This window comes from Nelumbo nucifera, chromosome 3 (assembly GCF_055504915.1).
Source record: "Nelumbo nucifera cultivar China Antique chromosome 3, China Antique-T2T, whole genome shotgun sequence".
Taxonomy (NCBI): Eukaryota; Viridiplantae; Streptophyta; class Magnoliopsida; order Proteales; family Nelumbonaceae; genus Nelumbo; species Nelumbo nucifera.
The window spans coordinates 99,711,261-99,732,495 of NC_142651.1; the positions used below are offsets into that span (position 1 = coordinate 99,711,261).

A 21,235-nucleotide genomic window follows, 5' to 3' on the forward strand; every position below is an offset into this window, starting at 1 on the left:
GAATAAGTTAGGGCCCCTGATTGCATACCTAGGTACTGAAGTTGGGTCCACTTCTAGCTTGGACCTGATGTCCATGAGCTTGGGGTCTTGTTGAGACTCTTTGTCTGATCAACTCAAATAAGGGATAGGTTATCTTAGAAATTCCCATTAGCTTTAGTTCCTTTCTAGATAAAGCATCTACAACTTGATTAGAATGCCCCAGCTTGTACTCAATTATAAAATCATACCCCAGGAGTTTGGTGGCCCAAAGCTTTTGGTCAGGACTCAAAACAGGCTGGGTGATAAGGTACTTCAAACTTTGATGGCCGGTCTTGACTATGAATCGCCGACCCACTAAGTAAGCTCTCCACTTCTGAATGGACAACACCAAGGCCATTAATTCCTTCTCATAAGTGGATTTTGTTGGGCTTGGTGCGTTAAGGCCTTACTAAAGAATGCAATGGGATGGTCTTGTTGCATCAGCACAACCCCAATGCCCTTGCCCAAAGCATCACTCTCCACAGTAATTTCAATCAAGGGTTAGCATTGGAGGTAAGGTAATGACCACCTTCAAATCAAGGAATGCTTTCTCAACCCAATCGTCCCAAGTAAGATTGTTGGTCTTGAGAAGATGAGTCAAGGGTTCAGCCAATACTCCATACCCCTTAATGAACCTCCGGTAATAACCGGTAAGGCCTAAGAACCCCCTTAGGCTTTTAATGGTAGTGGGCCTAGGCCATTGTAACATGCTTTCCACCTTCTCTAGATCTGTCATCACCCTTTCAGCCCAGATGATATGGCACAGGTACTGGGTTTGGGTTTAGCCAAATGAACACTTAGAGGGTTTGGCAAACAGCTTGTGGCACCCTAGAAGCTCAAGAACACTTCTTACATGCTCCATGTGAAGGGCCCAACTAGCACTGTACACTAGTATATCATCGAAGAAGACTAGGATGTACTTAAATACGAATGAAAATTGAAAAATATCATTCATCGGACTCTAGAATGTTGAGGGTGTGTTGGTTAAGCTGAATGGCATAACTACAAACTCATAGTGGCCATCTGTGGTTTTGAAGGCAGTCTTATTTTTGTCAGGCCCATAAAATCGGGTATAGTGATACCCAAATCAGAGGTCCAGTTTGGAGAAGAAATGAGCATGTCCCAACTCATCAAACAATTCTTTTATTAAGGGAATGGGGAATCCTTCCTTAATAGGAATTTTGTTTAGCACCCAGTAATCAACATGGAATCTCTTAGAGCCATCCTTCTTTTTTATCAACAAGACTAGGGAAGAGTAGGGGCTTGTACTAGGCCAGATAAACCCTCTCTCCAATTCATGGATTGTTTTATCAATTTCAGTCCGCTGATAAGTTGGGTATCTATACTAGCGGACATTAGCAGGTGGGGCACCGGGTTGTATTATCTGGTGGTCATGGACTCGGTGTGGTGGAAGGTTGGATGGTTCTGAAAACACATCCTCATACTCTTGTAAAAGTTGTAGCTAGGGTAGGTCAAGCATTGAGTGAGTGGGCTCTTGGTTATGAGATAAAGTAGGTTCTATGGTCCGAGGGCCTAGGTGCATGAGCATTGGGACATCTTCATGTTGACAATATTTGAGCAATACATGAGGTGAGTTGTTGGACCAGCTAGAAAGTTGCAAAAATTCAAAAGAAAGTAGCAGAAATCAGAGTTCAAGAGGAGAGAAGAAGAAGAAGAAGGTGGCGGCAACTTGGGTTCAGAGAGAGATTTTCAAACATAATCTCTTCTCTTACTCCCTTAATTATATTTCATTAAGTTAAACTTTAGTAATTTACAGAGAAGCCCCTAGTTGGGAAGAAAATTAAAAAGGCATAACATAAGAAAGAATAAAGCCCAAATTAAGGCCTATTACACCAAAGAACATAAAAGATAAAAAAGGATAAACAGCCTATGGGCCATTCGGCCCATCTTCTCTACACTCCCCCTCAAGCTGAGCATAGATGTCAATCATGCCAAAGTTGTCAGTATCATGTTGAAGTTTAGCCTTGGGAATGCCCTTGGTGAGGAAATCAGCTATCTATCCTTCAGAGGTGATGAAAGGTAGACACACTTCTCCAGAAGCCACTCTTTCTCGAATGAAGTGTCTGTCAACTTCAATATGCTTAGTTCTTTCATGTTGCACTGGGTTGTGAGCAATGTTGATTGTGGCCTGATTATCACAGTATAACATCATTGGCTTATCATGCTCAATACCCAGTTCCTCCATCAAGGATCTAAGCCACAATAGTTCAGAAACTCCATGAGCCATGGCTCTGTATTCTGCTTCGGCTGAAGATCGAGCAACAACTGATTGTTTCTTGCTTCTCCAAGAGACAATATTACCTGCCACCAAGCTACGATACCCAGAGGTAGATCTTCTGTCATCAATGTTTCCGGCCCAGTCAGCATCTGTGTAGGCTTCAAGTTTCATATGGCCATGCTTAGCAAATAGAATTCCCTTTCCAGGGGAGCCCTTCAAATAACACAGAATCCGCTCTGTTGCTGCCATGTGAGTATCCCTGGGAGCATGCATGAACTAACTGATGCAACTGACAACATATGCAATGTATGGCCGAGTCATGCATAGATAAAGAAGTTTTCCAAGTAGTCTCTAGAAGACTCCCTTATCTTCTAACAATATTCCATCTGAAGCAGAGAGTTTATGGCTCATACCGATAGGAGTAGCAACTGGTCTAGCACCCATCTTCCCTGTTTCAGAGAGCAAATCAAGAACATACTTTCTCTGAGAGATAAGGATCCCATCCTTGGATCTAGCAACTTCTACGCCAAGAAAGTATCTCAATTCCCCCAGATCTTTGATCTCAAACTTTGTATGAAGGAAAGATTTGAGATCATTAATCCCTAAGACATCATTACCAGTCACAACAATATCATCAACATACACAATCAAGTAAACGACCAAGGATCCTCTCTTCTTCACAAAGAGGGTATGATCAGACTGTGTCTGTACATAGCCAATGCTAACAAGGGCAGCCCTAAACCTTTCAAACCATGCTCTAGGGGACTATTTGATTCCATAAAGAGATTTCTTCAACTTGCAGACCTTTCCTTTCATATCTGTTTCATACATCCCTGGAGGAAGAGACATATAGACCTCCTAATGTAACACTCCATTCAAAAATGCATTCTTTACATCCAGTTGATAAAGTGGCCAGTCTGAGTGTGCAGCCAAAGATAGCAGAACTCTCACAGAAGTCATCTTGGCAACAGGGGCAAAGGTCTCTAGATAATCAATCCCATATGTCTGTGTATAGCCTTTTGCAACCAGCCTAGCCTTGTACCTTTCAATGGTGCCATCAGCATGATATTTGATAGTAAAAACCGACTTACAGCCTACTGGATCCTTCCCTTCAGGCAAATCAACCACTTCCCAAGTGTCATTCTTGTGCAAGGCATCAATTTCTGTTCTCATAGCATCCCTCCATTCTAGAATAGTAAGAGCTTCTGACACAAACCTGGGAATTGGGTTAGAAGCAACAGAAGAAAGGTAGGCAAAATATAAAGGAGAGAGCAAACTATAAGAAAGGTGTTTGGAAATGCAATGTGCAGTACACTTCCTTTTTCCTTTCCTAATAGCAATGGGGATATCAAGGTCTGGGAAGGATGGCTCCAAAGGGGGTGTAACAGTACCTGTTGTCTCATCTGTAACTAGAAGTGCATGAGGCTCATGTGTTGGAGGGAAAACAATTTGCTCATTTCTGGTTCTCTGCCATTGGTACTACCTGGGATTAAAAAGAGGGCGAGGAGGTAAAGGAGGAGGAATAGAAACACTGGAATGAGAGTGAAGTGATTGATCCTCCCTTGACTCATTTGAAGGAGGAAGAGACTCAGCAAAAGACTCAACTGGGACAGGAAGAGGAAGAGCAAACACCTATGACAAATCCTCCCCCTTTGGACAATGTCTCTCCAGAGAAGAACCATAAAAGGAAGAAAGCTCATCAAAGGTGACATCTATTGAGACATACCGAGTGCTAGTCTTCGGATCAAAACAACAGTAACCCTTCTGTGTGGGGGAATAACCAAGGAAGATACACTTGTGGGCTTTTGGTTCAAATTTATGTCTCTGGACACTTGGGATATGTACATAACAAGTGCAGCCAAAGACACGAAGAGGAATAGGAAAAAGATCCTTGTTCGGATGAAGAAGACTGAAGGGAGACTTAAACCCTAAAACCCTGGATGGCATACAGTTTATAAGGTAGGTAGCAGTGAGAACAACATCACCCCAAAATTTTGTAGGGACATGTGAGGCAAATAGAATACTTCTTGCAACTTCAACAATATGTCTATTATTTCTTTCAGCAACTCCATTCTGTTTTGGGGTCCTAACACAGGAGCTTTGATGAATAACCCCTAAATCAGTGAGATAGCAGGTTAGGTTTTTCTCAAAATATTCTTTTGCATTGTCGGATCTGAAAATTTTAATTCTGGTATCAAATTGGGTTAGGACAAATTCATGGAATTGCCTCACAAGTCTAGGAACTTCATCACGGGACTTCATCAAAAATATCCAAGTGAATCGAGAAAAGTCATCAATGAACAAGATAAAATATTTGTAGCCACCCATAGAAGGTAAGTGGTAAGGCCACCACACATCAGAGTGCACAATATTAAAAGGAGAAGAAGATTTTTTATTACTCAGAGGATAACTGTTTCTACAATGTTTTGACGGTTCACAAGACTCACAATGAAGACTGGACAAACTAATTCCCTTAAACAGTTTTGGGAATAAATGACTTAATGCAGAAAAAGAAAGATGACCCAAACGAAAATGACATAGCATGACTCGACTGATGGACTCTGTAGATGTAGACCCAAAAGCAGCATTTCCAGGTTGTTCATGGCACTGTCCAGGTGTATCCAGCAGATATATTCCATTCGCCTCACGGCCACTCCCAATCACCTTCTGAGACTCTAGATCCTGAAAAACACAGTAGGAAGGGAAGAAGGTTACACAACAATTTAATGACTTAGTTAGGCTACTTACAGATAACAAGTTTGTATTTAGTCTGGGTACATGAAGAGTAGAAGGAAGAACCAAGGAGTCTGTAGCCTTGATGGTTTCCTTGCCAGAGATAGGGGCAAGAGAGCCATCGGCTAGGGTGATTTTGTCACGTCCAGGAAGTAAATCATATGAAACAAACAAAGTAGGAAGGCTGGTCATATGATCAGAAGCACCAGAATCAATAATCCAAGGGATCCTACAATTACCTGAAATGGTTGTATGATTGGCAGAAGCCCGTATACCTGAATGAGCAAATGCAGAAGAGGTTGAATTTCCTGGAGGGTTGGAAGAAGAGGTCACACCCTCTAGGTGATTGATCATCCTCCCAAACTTCTCATATTCTGCCTTCATAGCTGCTAACTGCTCACTAGCCGTCATCTCTTCAGTTTGGTATCTATCACTATCTGGACCAACAACAACATTGGCACTCCCTGCCTTTATATTATCAGACTTCTTCTGAAACCGAAGTGGTAGGAGCTCAGGATGCAATTTCCAGCACTTGTCTTTAGTGTGTCTTGCCTTTTTACAGCACTCACAAATAATCTCTTTCTTCCCTGAGCTACTTGGAGTTCCTGCAACCCCCTTGGGTTTCACTCCCATATTAGCAAAGTGATCATTTAGACCAGCCCCTTGGACTTGGACAAGTCTTCTGCTTTCTTCACTACTTACTAAGGCATATGCTTGAGACAGTGAGACACTATCCTTGGATAAAATATTTTGCTTTGTAATGTCGTACTCTGGATTTAGCCCTATCAAGAACTCAAACACCCTGTTTCTCTCAACCAGTTTTCTATAGGTCTCAGCGTCCTTAGTGGTATCCCAGGCTACAACTTTTATCAAATCTATTTCTTGCCATGAAGACTTCAGTGTTGAGAAGTATATAGCTAATGGTTTCTCCCCCCGTCTCAAATTCTTCACATCACTTCTCAACTTGTAAACCCTGGCCACATTTAATTTTTGGGAATATGTTTAAGCAACACTATCCCAAATTTCCTTTGCTGAATTCATCCACAAATCGTGTTGACTAATCTGTGGTTGCATTGAATTCACAAGCCATCCAATAACAGTATAATTTTCTTGCATCCACTTTTCATATGATGGATCATCTTCCGGAGGAGCCTTTTTGCTCCCGGAGATAAAACCCCATTGGCCTCTACTACAAATATGAATTTTTACTGATTGTGACCAAGCCAGATAATTAGTTCCATCCAACTTGACAGTGGTCATAGCCAGTAGAGAGTCTACAGAGGCTCCCAGAACTTGTTCGGATTCAGCAACATGCTTGTTTTCAAAGTCTGAGGAGTTCATCTTCTTAAATACTTCAAAAATGACTTCAAACAACTTCGAATAACAACAAATGAAGACAGAACAAAAACTGTGTTGTGAGCCAACCTCTATGCAGTCGTACCAATAACCTGCGTCACACCCGGAAGCTGGGAGAAACAGAGAAAACTCAGCCGCTCCTTGTAGACTTCACAGAACACCAATCCACTTGATTCGATCTTCAAGAAGAAGAATGAGAAGGCCTTCAGTCACTGAGAGCCCAGGTCAAACTCCCTGTGGGGCCCGCAATCATATTTCTCCAGAAAATTAGGGTTTTGGGCAACACACTTGAATCTGTCAAGAGGACGACAAAACCAGTCCCCTTCTCTCCAGAAACTACTAACAACTGGGCTGAAATAGGTTTCTTTAACTATTCATACGATTCAGTTCTCCATACACACTGTGTATGGGAAAAAAAGGGAAAAACGAGCCTGCTCTAATACCAAGAAGAAAAACAGCCTTTTGAGAAGAAAGGGCTGTTTAGAAAGTTGCAAAAATTCAAAAGAAAGTAGCAGAAATCAGAGTTCAAGAGGAGAGAAGAAGAAGAAGAAGAAGAAGGTGGCGGCAACTTGGGTTCAGAGAGAAAGATTTTCAAACATAATCTCTTCTCTTACTCCCTTAATTCTATTTCATTAAGTTAAACTTTAGTAATTTACAGAGAAGCCCCTAGTTGGGCAGAAAATTAAAAAGACATAACATAAGAAAGAATAAAGCCCAGATTAAGGCCCATTACAGCAAAGAACATAAAAGATAAAAAAGGATAAATAGCCTATGGGCCATTCGGCCCATCTTCTCTACACCTTTCAAATGGCATTGCTAGTCACTAATGGTGAAGTCCATGGTTAAGTTGGCCCAGTCGTGCACCACCGGGCCCAATTTGCTTAGCCAAGGAATCCCCAATGCAACATTAGCTCTTGAGAATTTCAATGATAGAGGTTCACTTGAAACTTGAAAGACATTCCCTTGTATCTTGACCCCAATGTGACCATACATACTATCATAAGCAATCTGGTTGCCATTTGCTACATGAACCAAGAATGAGGTAGTGGGTTGAACAGTTAGGCCGATTTTCTTGGCCAGGTCGGTAGTGATCCGTGTCCAGTTCCTCCACTTGTAAGAGATAGGCTTGTTGGGCCTTGCACCGATGTCCCGGTGCAAATTTTTCATCACAATTATAGCACAACCCCTTCTCCCTTCAGGCTTGCATTTCGTTCCAAGAGAGTCCATTTAAAGGGAATTGGTCCATGTCCAGTTCCTTTCATTGGGATCAGTTCTGGTTTGTTTGGTGGGGTCTTAAGTATAGACCCTTGCATTTTATTTAATTTACGAATTCGATCCAACCTTTCTTCTTGTATTTTTGCTAAGCTCGCCGCCGCTAGAACAGAGGTGGGCTACATAGCCTTCACCTCAATTCGAATGTCATCCCGAAAGCCCCCCCCCCCCCCATAAAGCATCTGACCAAGTACTGCTTCAGCCATCCATGCACCCTCAGCATGAGTTTCTTGAACTCTTGCTGAATCAGTTTGTTTCAGTTGGGTGAGGGCTTCATCGAAGTTGACAACCCCAGTTGGTCTAAATCTAACCCCAATGGCCTCGGTAAAGTCTAACCATGTTAACTGGGGATGGCTCTTTTGGTACCACTGGTACTACAAACTAGCCTCTCCGTCCAGATGGATCAAGGCTATAGGGACCCATTGAGAAGCTGAAATCTCATGAAATTCAAAATATCTCTCTGCCCTGTAGTGCCAAGGAGTAGGATCCTCACCTGTAAATACTGGAAAATCTAGTTTCTCAACTCGTCCAATCGGTGGCGCATTCTTCTTCGATCCACTGGCACTTGAGCTCTCCAATTCATCGCCCTTTCTTCATGCTGGAGACATTTGGTCGAATCTTGACATCACCGCCAATAACGCTTCCTTGATCTCCTTCAAATCACCGGAAAACTTGTGGAGATCAGTTTCCATTCGATCCACTCGTTCTTCAACACTAGCCGATCTGGTGGTAGGCATAGTTGAAGGCCGAGCTCTGGTACCAGTTGATAGATCTGAACTGCTTTGAGGGAGCTCAACCTCTTGATGGTTTCTTGGGGGAAAGAGACAAAAGGGAATTTGGGAAAATTCATGTCTGCCTCCTGCCGATGGGGAGGTAGTCTTATATACTCAATCACTGCAGTTTGTTAGACAGTTAAAACCATCACAGATTAGTATGTGCGCAGCTTTAGAATTTCCCTTGGTGTCCATCTGGGTCGAGCTGCTAGCATTGGACTGGGCCTTATCACATTTGCTATGAGTATCTGATCAGTTATCTGTCTTCCATGAATAAACGCTCCTTAGAACTGGGGCACTATCAAGGGAAAGGTTTTCTTCATTATTAGAGAGAGGATCTTAGAAATGACGACGTATAAGCTACTCACTACACTGATTGGTCTAAAATCTTTAGGGGATTTAGGGATGACTGAAATGGAAGTAGCACTTGCTCCCTTGTAGTTTATACTTCTATCGTAGAATTCCTTGTGAGCATCCATCAGGTCCTCCTTAATTGCATTTCCAAACCTGTGGATAATACTTCTTAGGCTGTTAGGCATGACATTTTCATTTGAACACATGTAAACTTATGCTACATGGTGTTTTATTATGATATTTGTGAACCCATGTTTTGATTTTCATAGTTTTGCACACACACACACACACACACACACATATATATATATATATTCTATTACCTTTGTGAATTATACTATTGTCTATTTTCTGCAGGGTTTGGCTGATATTATACCTAAGGAGACTCTCTTGTGGAAACTTAAGCTGCTCAATTCAGGTGCTGCTTATGCTAATTCTCGTCTTCATGCTGTCAAAGCTGAAGTACTAGTACTTGCCAGGTGTTTAATTTATACTCTCAAGATGTAGTATGCTGTCTATTTTTGTTTCTGAGTTTGGCTGTCAGATTGTTTTTTAGATATATTTATTGCATCTCCATTAGGAATAAAAAATTTCCCTTTCCATTAGACATCAAAAAATTCCCTTAAAATATTATAAGGAGTTTCTGTTTTGGTTATTATGGTTTGTTTTCTCTTGGATATTATTTTTTTAATTCATGCTTTGTATTTAGTGGGAAGGATAATATGCTACCCAGTGGAATTGAAGCTCAACGGCTTTCAACCTCATTGCAGAATTGCAAAGTTCGCTACTTCAAGGAAAATGGTCATACTCTATTATTGGTAGGTGAGGTTCTTCTCTATTTTTCTTATCTTTCCATAGATGTATGTTGTATCTGGGATGCTACAGAAAGCTGTCTTAATTTGGTATTTAGATCACTAGCTTTCAGATAACAGTAGGGCTTATGATAAGCTCAAGATTTTGATTTTGTATCTTCAAAATCAATGAATCCCATCATTTAAAAGTGGTGCAATTATATCCTGATGTTTCTCTATTAGTATCTTCAAATTTTGGATGAGCTAATGACCTTCACATTCAAAGAGCAAATTTTAGCAATTAATGTACTTCTTACTTAGGAGTGCAAATGATCCAATCCGATCCGACACACACACACACACAGATATATATATATATATACACACACATACACATATTTACTTATAAAACATGTATATATTAATATATTTATTTATAAATATGCTTATATTGCAATTTTTGTAATTTTTTATAAAAAGACATGTATATATTAATATATATGATGAAAATAGTTGAACAAAATACTTATGCTTTTTTGTTTTTCTTTGTATAAATATTTTACATTTTTTTCTTTAAATAATTTATTAGATTTTTCATACTTTGAATCAGATCGGATCATATTCGGATATCTGACATCCTTGATGGATTTGGATTCGAAACACCATTTGGGAGATCCAATCGGATCTTCGGATTGGATCAGATCCCGGGTTCTGCTATCAGATCGGATTCGATTCCATTTGCATCCCTATTCTTACTGATCTGTATCCTCAAATATGCATCCATTTCTTTCTCTGCAAATGTCCCAACAGATTGCAAATGGTTTATGCTCCAAGGGATTAACCTTTTTACCACCAAAAGTATTAGGTCAAGAAGAAAAACCTCCCTTGGCAATTAAAAATCTGGTTTTTGAATGTAGCATGGAAAAGAACACCCACACAAATCTGATGTGCTACTATGGATGAATAAGTGTTTCACATCTTACTCTCTCTTTGCACATAAAACAAATACTTGGCTGCTGAAACCCCCCTTGATTTCAGATGATTTACTGTTAGAATACTGCTTGGTGCTAAAGCCATGTGAACTCTTTAACCCTTGGTGGGATTGAGTTTCCCCATACCCCTTAATTATTGGACTTTTCTACCTGATTTTCAATTACCGCTGCATAAATATACTTGATAGAGAACTTCCCATCTACATATTATTTCCACCTTTACACGTGTTGATGTTTGTCACCTGCAATTTTGTGAAAGTGGAATTGCAAGAAATAAAGTTGATTTGATTCATTATAATCCCAAAATCACCATGGAGCATCTGATTGTTTTTTTTTTTAATTTTTAATTATTTCATACCTGCAAATCGCCCAATATTCAGCTCTTAATTCTGAATTGTTTTTATGGAAAATTCAGCTTATATTCTCAACCCAACTGGCCAATTTGATTCCTCCAATGGAAGTCACACTGCTCCTTTGAGTAGATCAAACTCTTCCATAGGTCTGGTTGAATTCTGCTCTTTGAACTCTTAAATTATCTTATATATTATGAGAAGCAGGGTTCTAAGGGGGTATGAGATCCTATTAGGGTTTCCTAGGAGATACTACATCTATCTTCTCTTGAATTGGAATCTTCCATCCACTTTATTCAATTTGTGATTAGGATTAGAAAGGCTTCTTAAAACTGCGAAGAGGTCCAATTACACATTTGCAGTTATGTTCTTAAGTCCTGGAAATTATCATAATGTACCCTACATTCAAAGGGAAAAGATAATTCAATCCTTCTACACAACAACATCTGAATTTGGTTGGGAAATCACACAAAGAGTCACTGTCTTAAGACTCTCAACCAGCCACCATCGTATAGGACAATTGTTTTGCTTTGACAGGGAAACCTCCTGAAACTCAGTTTCTTGTTTTGAAACTATTTCAAGATAGTTGCTAGCATTTAATAACCCAGGTATAGTAGGGAATCAGGACATTGCAGGACAAGCTCTAGAAACTTTCCTGAGAGTCCTATTGCTACAAGGACCCTTCCATATTCATCCAGAGTATTCTGAGAGCTGAATATTAGAGTCCTAGTGCAAACCAGGATATCTCCCCAGGAGTTCCAGTTTAACTAGGATTCCCCTGCACTCATTCCGGTGTTACCCAGGGACTCATATAAGAGTCCTAGTGTCATTGTGGATTCCTCTACAAGAGTCCAACTAGGACTCTTGGCCAAAGTCCTAATTTGAATCAATTCCTTGGCAGTGACACTCTCCTCGTGTCTGAGGATGTAGAGTACATTCGCAGAACCATAGAATCACTCACAAACACCCAACATACAGAATCCCATAGCCATAGGTCATCAACAACCATCCTCATGGTATATCAAAGTGGTTTTGTGGCTGATCATAACCCAACAATCCTGGAGCTCTTTAGGTCCAAGGACTGAAGAGACTTTGCATAAGAGATTCATGCATGTAACAGTGATGGAGATCACACCACTATTACATGAATCAGTCTCTAAATTAAATCATATCAATGTGTATTCCAATCACACCCACATGGTATTTTGAAGTCTCACTTCAATGGTTGAGATCACACCACTCTTCTCTATGGAAACTGTAGAGAAACTGATGTGGTGTGGGGCCACTCTGTCCGTAGGGTAGAATATACCTAGTCTATCTGTTATGTTATTCTGTTATTTACGTTTCAGTTTTTTATATTGTTAAGTGTTATGATGTAAACACCAAGGGCAGATATGTCCTTTCATGTAACTAGCATAACATATAAATATTAAATTGAAGTGGCGGCAGCAGATCATTCAGAATCTGTCCTTCCTTTCAAACCTGTGTTCTACTGCTCTCTCACTAATCTTTCTCCTCTTTCTTCTTCACTTTCTCTTCTGTTCGAACAAGACTGATAGCAGTCTTGATCATCTTCATGGTATCAGAGCCAGGTTAGGGTTTCTTATGTGAGTCTAATACCAGCCGATCACATGAGAATCTCCTAGGACTAGAAGCTGAAAAGGTGGAGTTCGCAGACTGATTCTTGGAGATCGCCAGAAGTGCTAGCAACTGTTGGAAGTTTTGTTATGGTTGCAGAGTATTGGTGGTCAGGAAGGATCAGAGAAGACTAGGGTTCAGGTAACCCTAGAAGGCAGCGAACAATTCTTTTCTTGTAAGTCATCTACTTTTCTAAGAAAAGATAGGTTGGACCTATCTGGAGAGGAAGGCTGAACCATTCTAGGTTTTCATCTCTTCGATTCACTAGGGTTTTACAGCAAACCCTACTGTTCTGCTGTGATTAAAACCCTACTGTTTTACACTTCGATTCAGGGTTTTACAGCAAACCCTATTGTTCTGCTGTGATTAAAACCCTACTGTTTTACACCGAACTGTCTCAGCCTTGTTTCTTTCTGCACTAGAGTTTGAAAGTGATCTTGCGGCAAGCCCTAGTGCTGGACTGAATCTTGTGATCTATTTAGAGCTGTCCTCAAGTTTATTGTTAGCATTGATCAGATTCTAGGGTTTCATATTAACCCTACTGCAAGTCTATCTATACAGTACTGATTAGATTGTGCAACTGAATTGATCACTTTAAGGACTGATTAAAACCCTAATTCTGCAAAGGCAAATCAGACCTCCTTCTAAGCTGTTTTTCAGAGTTTTTTGGGGTTTTCGAACTCTCTTAAAGGGGTTAGAGCTCTACGGACAGCCACTGTTGTGTTTGTTAGTTGATTTCAGATCAGAGTTATCCCAGTTTTGTGCACATACACTGTGAATACAGATCAGGCCTATACTGTTTTTTATTGTGATTGGTATTCCAAGTGCTGTTTTAAGACTTGACCGAGATGGAGTTTAAAAATCAGGCAGAAGGCACTTTGGGAGCATCAGTTATGGCAGTGTTTCTGAGATGGGTGGTCAGATTACAACCGTAAATTCAGGTACTCTAGCTTCAGCCTACCATGCCTCAGCTCCAGGTACTACTGAACCTTGTTGGGTAATAGATTCAGGTGCATCCGACCACATGACTAGCTTGCCTTCACTGTTTACCTCTTACCATTTGTCATCTGGTAGGGATAAAGTATCTATTGCTGATGGCTCCCTGGTTCCTATTTCTGGGAAGGGGGACATTAAGTTATCAGATACGATCTCCTTGTCTTCTGTCTTACATGTTCCTAACCTTGATACTAACCTCATTTCAGTCAGTAGTATTACCAAACACATGAACTGCTCAGTAACTTTCTTCCCTGACCGGTGTGTTTTTCAGGACCTGGAGACGAAGAAGGTGATTGGGACTGGCCGTGAGACGAATGGGATCTATCTGCTCGGGGAGAGTTCTCGTCGGGAAGAATTAGTGGGTAAGAGGTCACTTGTTTCCCAGAGTGTGAGTTCGGTTATGCTTTGGCATAACCGATTGGGTCATTTGTCTTTTCGGTCCTTAAAGAGTCTGTTTCCTACTTTGTTTGAGTCTGTTGAGTTGTCCCAGTTGCAATGTGAAAGCTGTGAGTTTGCTAAACATTGTAGAAACTCTTATTCATTGAGTAATAAAAGGAGTAATCGTCCTTTTGATCTTGTGCATACGGATGTTTGGGGGCCATATCACATTCCTTCTATGGGTGGGTACAGATATTTTTTGTTATTTGTTGATGACCATACCCGGTTTTCTTGGGTTTATCTTATGCGTTCACGAGATGAGGTTCCCGCCCTGACCCAAAACTTTCACCAAATGATCCTAACCCAGTTTGATGTCAAGATTAAAGTTCTTAGATCTGATAATGCAAAGGAATACTTTGCTAAGTCATTGGCATCTTACCTTCTTACTCATGGGGTTATCCATCAAAGCTCTTGCCCTCATACACCTCAGCAGAATGGGGTTGCAGAAAGGAAGAATAGGCACATCTTGGAGGTGGCTAGAAGTCTTATGTTTACCTCCAATGTCCCTATTCGCTTCTGGGGTGATGCTATCCTCATGGCGGTATATCTTATTAATCGGATTCCTTCTCGGGTTCTTGATTTGCGATCTCCTTTTTCCCTTCTATACCCACATGAGTTGTTTTCTATTCCCCTTAAAACATTCGGTTGTACCTGTTTTGTTCAGCTTCTCGGACCCCATCACTCCAAGTTTGAACCCAAGGCCTCCAAATGCATTTTCCTTGGTTATGCACAAACTCAAAAGGGGTATTGTTGCTATGATCCTGTCACAGGGAGGAAGTTCGTCTCCGTGGATGTCACTTTCTTTGAGGAGACACCCTATTATCCTCGGGTTTCTCCTCAGGGGGAGAGCAGTGAGAGTAGGGGTTTAAGTCCTTGTCTTCAGGGGGAGAGCAGTGAGAGTGGGGTAGTTCCTTTACCTATTCCATTGGGTGATGGGAGCTGCAATGGTGAGGGTGGCCAGAGGGATCAGGAGTTGAGGGGGAGCTGCAATGGTGAGGGTGGTCAGAGGGATCAGGAGTTGAGGGACTATCACAAGCGGTGCAGGCAGGTTGATCCCGATCATCAGCAGTCCAGGCTAGCTCCAATCTCATCTACAGCCCCAGGTCCAGACATTACAGTCCCAGGACCCACACAAAGACTTCTTCTATTGTTGCCATTTCACCTCCTACAGATGAACTTGATCTTCCGATTGCAGTCCGTAAAGGGAAACGACATTGTACCACATCTACAGCCCACTGTATTTCCCATTTTTTATCCTATGATCGCCTATCTCCTACCTACAGGTCTTACCTTAGTTCCATTTCCAATGTCCCTATTCCAAGAACAGTACAAGAGGCCCTATCAGTCCCGGAGTGGAGAGGTGCAATGCAAGTTGAAATGGATGCCCTGTTGAAAAATAATACCTGGGAGCTAGTCGACTTGCCCAAAGGAAAGAAACCAATTGGATGCAGATGGGTATTTACTGTGAAGCACAATGCGGATGGATCCATTGAGAGGTACAAAGCTCGGCTAGTTGCAAAAGGGTTCACTCAGACTTATGGTATAGATTACTTAGAGACATTTGCCCCGGTAGCCAAGATGACCACCATTCGGGTTCTATTATCTCTTGCAGCAAGCCACACTTGGCCTTTGTACCAAATGGATGTTAAAAATGCCTTCCTGAATGGGGACTTGCAGGAAGAGGTTTACATGCAGTTGCCTCCTGGATACTATGATACAGAGACAAGTAAGAAGGCCTGCCGGCTCAATAAGGCATTGTCTGGTTTGAAGCAGTCACCTAGAGCTTGGTTCGACAGATTCAGACTAGCTCTTGGAAAGTTCGGTTATGTACAGGCCCAATCAGATCACACACTGTTCATCAAGAGAGTGGAGTCTTCACTGACACTATTTGCAGTATATGTTGATGATATTGTGGTGACAGGAAATGACAGCCATGAGATTGAGTCCCTCAAACAGCTCCTTCATCAAGAGTTTGAGGTGAAAGATCTGGGTACACTACGGTATTTTTTGGGCATTAAGGTTGCTAGATCTAAACAGGGGATCTTTGTCTCTCAGAGGAAATATGTTTTAAATATGTTGGCTGAAACTGGAAAGCTTGGTGTCAAACCTGTAGATACACCCATTGAACAGAACTGTTAGTGGTGTTAGTGAAGGGGTATTTCGGTCCTTTGTACTTGTTGATAATGTTGATGTGTATTGTTATGTTAGTTCGAGTGCCTCTTACTTAAAGAAGGGCACTTAAGTCTTTCCCAATAAGTTAATAATATAATAACAGGTCTGACCGAATCTAGGGATATCTTTTTCTCTAATTCGAACCAGCCTTTCTCTCTTCCTCTCTTTTCTCTCTTCTTCTTTCCTCTCCTACTTCTTGCTGTTTACTTTACAGTCAACGAACAAGACAGAATTCTAGGGCAGGTCAAACTTCAACATGGTATCAGAGCGAGGTTCAACAAATCAGACTTGCTAGAATTCTGTCTTCTGCGCATTCGAATTAGGGTTTCTCTTGGGTTCTCAGCTGTGAGTTGGAGACTGGGAAAAGGGCTGAAAAGGAGTGATCGCCCTCTTCCCTAGGAGTTTCCTATGCCTCCGATTGTGTCGTTGGTGATTGGTTGTTGTGGTTTCTAAGCCCTAGTTAGGGCTGGTACGTGTGGTGCAGTGGTGTCTTAGCCCTTCGTGTGGTTGGCCTTCAGGCGATGAGGTAAAGTTTTTTTTATGCATATTATCTGTTATGGAATACATGAGAGGTGTCTTAGCCCTTCGCATGATGGGTTTTCAGATTGCAGTATGCTAGGGTTTATTCTGGTTTGTGTGTGATTCGAAGGGCAATAGTGTCTACTTAATGGTGAAACTTCCTGTAGCTGTGGATTAGGGTTTGTGGTGTTACAAGTGTGGTTTTCAGCATTTAATACTGCTGAAATCAGTGTGCAGATTTCGGTGAGTAGGGTTTGTGGTGTTGCAGTTCTCAGTATTTATTACTGTTGAAATCAATGTGCAGATTTCGATGAAGTGTCTGTGTGTAGTGTGCAGTGTGTAGTGCTCATAAGTCAGTGCTCAGAATTCAGTGATAAGGGAGTTCGGCAATGGCAGATAACAGTGATAGTAAACCTAGTGTCATGATATCTACTGACTACCTGAATGTCCAAATGACCTCCATTAAACTGAATGGAGAGAATTATGTCCCTTGGGCCAAGTCTGTAGAGGTTTTTCTGAAGGCGAAGAAGAAAGTGAAGCATATAAGAGAGGAGAAACCCCCCGCTAATTCTCAGGAGTATGAAGACTGGGAACAGGAAGATGCACAGATCATTACATGGTTGTGGAACAGTATGGAACCCAAAATCAGTGTGAACTTCATGTTTCTTGACACAGCCAAAGAGGTGTGGGATCATGCTAAGAAACTGTATTTAGGTCAAGATAATACCACTAGGGTATATCAACTGTATCAGGAATACTTCAATCTGCAACAGGGAAATCAGAGCCTTGAGGAGTACTATGCCAGTGTGAGAAATATCCGTAATGAGTTAAATGTCTATCATCCTCTCACTTCTGATGTCAAAGTTCAATAGCAACAGCAAGAGCAGCTTGATGTGACACGGTTTCTGGTGGGGCTGAAGTCTGAGTATGAACCAGTACAAGCCCAGATACTAGGGGGATTTGCTCTTCCATCTTTAGAGGAGGTGTTTGCTCGTCTTCGGAGGGCTTCCATTGGATCTATGGATTCTAATGTCTCCGATAAATCAGCATTTGCAGTGTCGAGAGGTCGTGGTGGCAAAAGTGGGGCTCAAGGAGCCCAGCCTGGCAGGAGTGGTAGTGGTGGATCTACACATATCCGTGGTGGTGGTCGTACTGGAGGCAGAGATTCAGGGGGAGCTCGTGGTAGAGGACGTGGCTCGGGTCCACGGAAGTGTAATTGTGGTTTGGATGGACATACCATTAACTACTGCTATGACTTACATGGTCCTCCCTCGACGTGGGCCAACCATGCCATGACTAGTGACACCAGTTTCAGCTCTAGACAGGAGAACCGGTCAGCTGACCCGATGCCTTCTACTTCCTCAGATGGTCCAGGCAAGGAGATGGTGAGTGTTCCTCGGGATGAGTATGAGAGGTTTGTTCAATCCAAATCGCAGCAGAACACAGCTTCCTTTGCACACTCAGGTATGGCTTGTTTGGCATCCACACCCAACCCCTGGATTATTGACTCTGGAGCCTCCGATCACATGACGGGAACTCCAGGTGTGTTTTCATCTCTCACTCATTGCTCAACATCACAATCTGTTACCCTTGCTAATGGCTCCACATCATCTATCTGTGGTGTTGGTAATGTTGACTTAGACCCTGTATCCCTATCCTCTGTTTTATATGTACCTAAGCTTCCATTTAATTTTATGTCTGTTAGTAAGCTAACCAAGTCCCTTAAGTGCTCCATCACATTTTACCCTTCTATGTGTGTTTTTCAGGATCTCAAAACGGGGATGAAGATTGGTGGAGGGCATGAAGCCGGTGGACTGTATTATCTTGATGGTGGTGGACGAACGTCAACGGCCCTTCAGTCATCCATTTCTCCTCTCCAGTGGCATTGTAGATTTGGTCATCCTTCGCTGAAAGTGTTGCAGTCCTTAGTCCCTTCATTGAGTCAACTTTCTGTTTTAGATTGTGAGTCATGTCAATTTGGGAAACACCATCGTGTTCCCTTTCGTTCTAGGGTCGATAATCGTGTGTCGAGTCTTTTTTCTTTAATTCATTCAAATGTTTGGGGTCCTTATAAAGTGATGTCATATAATGGATACCGATATTTTGTTATTTTTGTTGATGACTGTTCAAGAATGACGTGGCTCTATTTAATGAAAGAAAGAAGTGAATTATTTGCCTTCCAGAAATTTTATGCTGAGATCCGCAATCAATTTGGCGTTCACATCAAAATTTTCCGTTCTGATAATGGTCGTGAATACTTGTCTTCATCTTTTCAAGAATACTTGGACCAACATGGCATTATACACCAAACTTCATGTACCTACACTCCGCAACAAAATGGGGTTGCTGAGAGAAAGAACCGCCACCTTGTAGAAACGGCACGCTCCCTCATGCACCACATGAATGTTCCCAAAATCTTTTGGAGCGATGCAATGCTCACCTCTTGTTTCTTAATTAATCGGATGCCCACGTCTATCCTTGATGGTCGTTCTCCTTTTAGTGTCTTATTCCCCAACATGTCTCCGTTTCCGCTTTCTCCTCGGGTATTTGGGTGTGTCTGCTTCGTTCATAATCTGGGCCCCGGGACTGACAAGTTAGATGCACGTTCCCTAAAGTGTATCTTCCTTGGCTATTCCCGAACTCAGAAAGGGTACAAGTGTTATCATCCCAGTTCTCGTCGTTCCTTGGTTTGTGCTGATGTTACATTCTTCGAGTCTACTCCGTTCTTCGTGGGGTCTGGTGCTGCTGCTTCCTCCACATTACCACCTCCTCTTCCTCTTCCTGTGGCTGATCCACCTCCTCTGGTTCCAGTCATGCCTACGTCCTTGCCTCCGGTGCCACCGTCGGTTGACCGTCCACCCATCTGTCACGTGTATACACATTGCCCGTGTGTACCGGCTGCAGCTCCTCCAGCTTCATCACCGTCGACAGATCCAGCTCCAGCTCCGACACCAGCCTCTGACCTAGATCTTCCTATTGCCTTCCAGAAAGGTAAACGTACTTGCACCCTTCACCCTATTTCCAATTTTGTTTCACTTACCCACCTCTCTACCTCCCATCACTAGTTCATCTCTTTGTTATCCTTCGTGGTTGTTCCTAAGGATGTCCAGGAAGCCCTTACCTCTCCAGAGTGGTGTCGTGCTATGGAAGAAGAGCTCTCTGCTCTGCATCATAATCACACTTGGGATCTCACCGCTCTTTCTCCTGGGAAGCAAGTTGTCGGTTGTAAGTGGGTGTATAGTGTTAAGTACTTGCCAGATGGTCGTGTTGAGCGCCTGAAGGTGCGGCTGGTTGCCAAAGGGTACTCCCAAACCTATGGCATTGACTACACAGAGACATTCTCCCCGGTTGCTAAGATAGGGTCAGTTCGTGTTGTCATCTCCCTTGCAGCTATGTATGATTGGCCTCTCCATCAGCTAGATATCAAAAATGCCTTTTTGCATGGTGATTTGCTCGAGGAGGTCTACATGGAGCAACCACCAGGGTTTGTTGCTCAGGGGGAGGATGGCAAGGTATGCAGACTTAAGAAGGCTATTTATGGACTTAAACAGTCCCCTCGAGCATGGTTTGGTAGGTTCAGTGAGGTGGTCAAGAAGTTTGGTATGAAACAGTGCCAAGTTGATCACTTTGTCTTCAGTTTTGACTCGTCGGCAGGCAAAATAATATTGGTGGTGTATGTGGATGATATCGTTGTGACTGGGAATGATAAAATGGGCATTGACAGATTGAAGGCATTCCTACAAGAACACTTTCAGACAAAGGACCTTGGCAAGTTGAATACTTTTTGGGCATAGAGGTAGCAAGATCTAAGCATGGCATTAATTTGTGTCAGAGGAAATATGTGCTTGATTTACTGGAAGAAACAGGGTTGTTGGGTACTAAACCGGCTGAGACACCTATGGAAACAAATACAAGGCTGAGCAGTGATATAGGTGAAGTATTTGAAGACCCTGGCAAATACCGACGACTTGTAGGCAAACTAAACTATCAAACCATTACTCGGCTAGATATTTCATTTGCAGTTAGTGTGGTGAGTCAGTTCATGCAGAAACCTTTGGTCCCACATTGGAATGCAGTGCTAAGGATTGTGCGGTATCTGAAAGGAGCTCCTGGTCATGGTTTGCTGTATAGGAGTGGTGGAAAACTGGTAGTAGAAGGATACACCGATGCTGATTGGGCAGGTTCTATGTCTGATAGACGATCTACCACAGGCTATTGCACCTTTCTGGGGGGCAACCTGGTAACGTGGAAAAGTAAGAAGCAAACAGTTGTGGCAAGAAGCAGTGCAGAAGCAGAATATAGGGCCATGGCACATACTACTTGTGAATTAGTGTGGCTGAGGAACCTTCTACAGGAGATAGGATATGACATCAGTACTCCAATGAAGCTCTATTGTGACAATCAGGCAGCGGTTCATATCTCTTCCAATCCGGTGTTTCATGAAAGAACCAAGCACATCGAAGTTGACTGTCATTTTGTGAGAGAGAAGGTGCTGAATGGGGTGATAGAAACTGCATATGTTAGTACGGGAAACCAGTGGGCAGACTTGTTTACAAAAGGTTTGAGTCTGGGGAGAGTGGACTACATATGTAAC

The 21,235-nt window shown here is 42.2% G+C and overlaps 1 protein-coding gene across 4 annotated transcripts in view; it reads left to right on the forward strand.

Annotated features, from left to right (window-relative positions):
• Positions 1–21,235, forward strand: part of LOC104588945 (phytyl ester synthase 1, chloroplastic-like) — a 124,222-nt gene that overhangs the window by 90,857 nt on the left and 12,130 nt on the right. For all 4 annotated transcript variants that reach the window (XM_088902287.1, XM_088902286.1, XM_088902285.1 and 1 more), the window contains exons 8-9: positions 9,103–9,224; positions 9,455–9,563. In XM_088902287.1, coding sequence (XP_088758413.1) covers positions 9,103–9,224; positions 9,455–9,563 — 231 coding nt within the window. The remainder of the gene's footprint in view (positions 1–9,102; positions 9,225–9,454; positions 9,564–21,235) is intronic.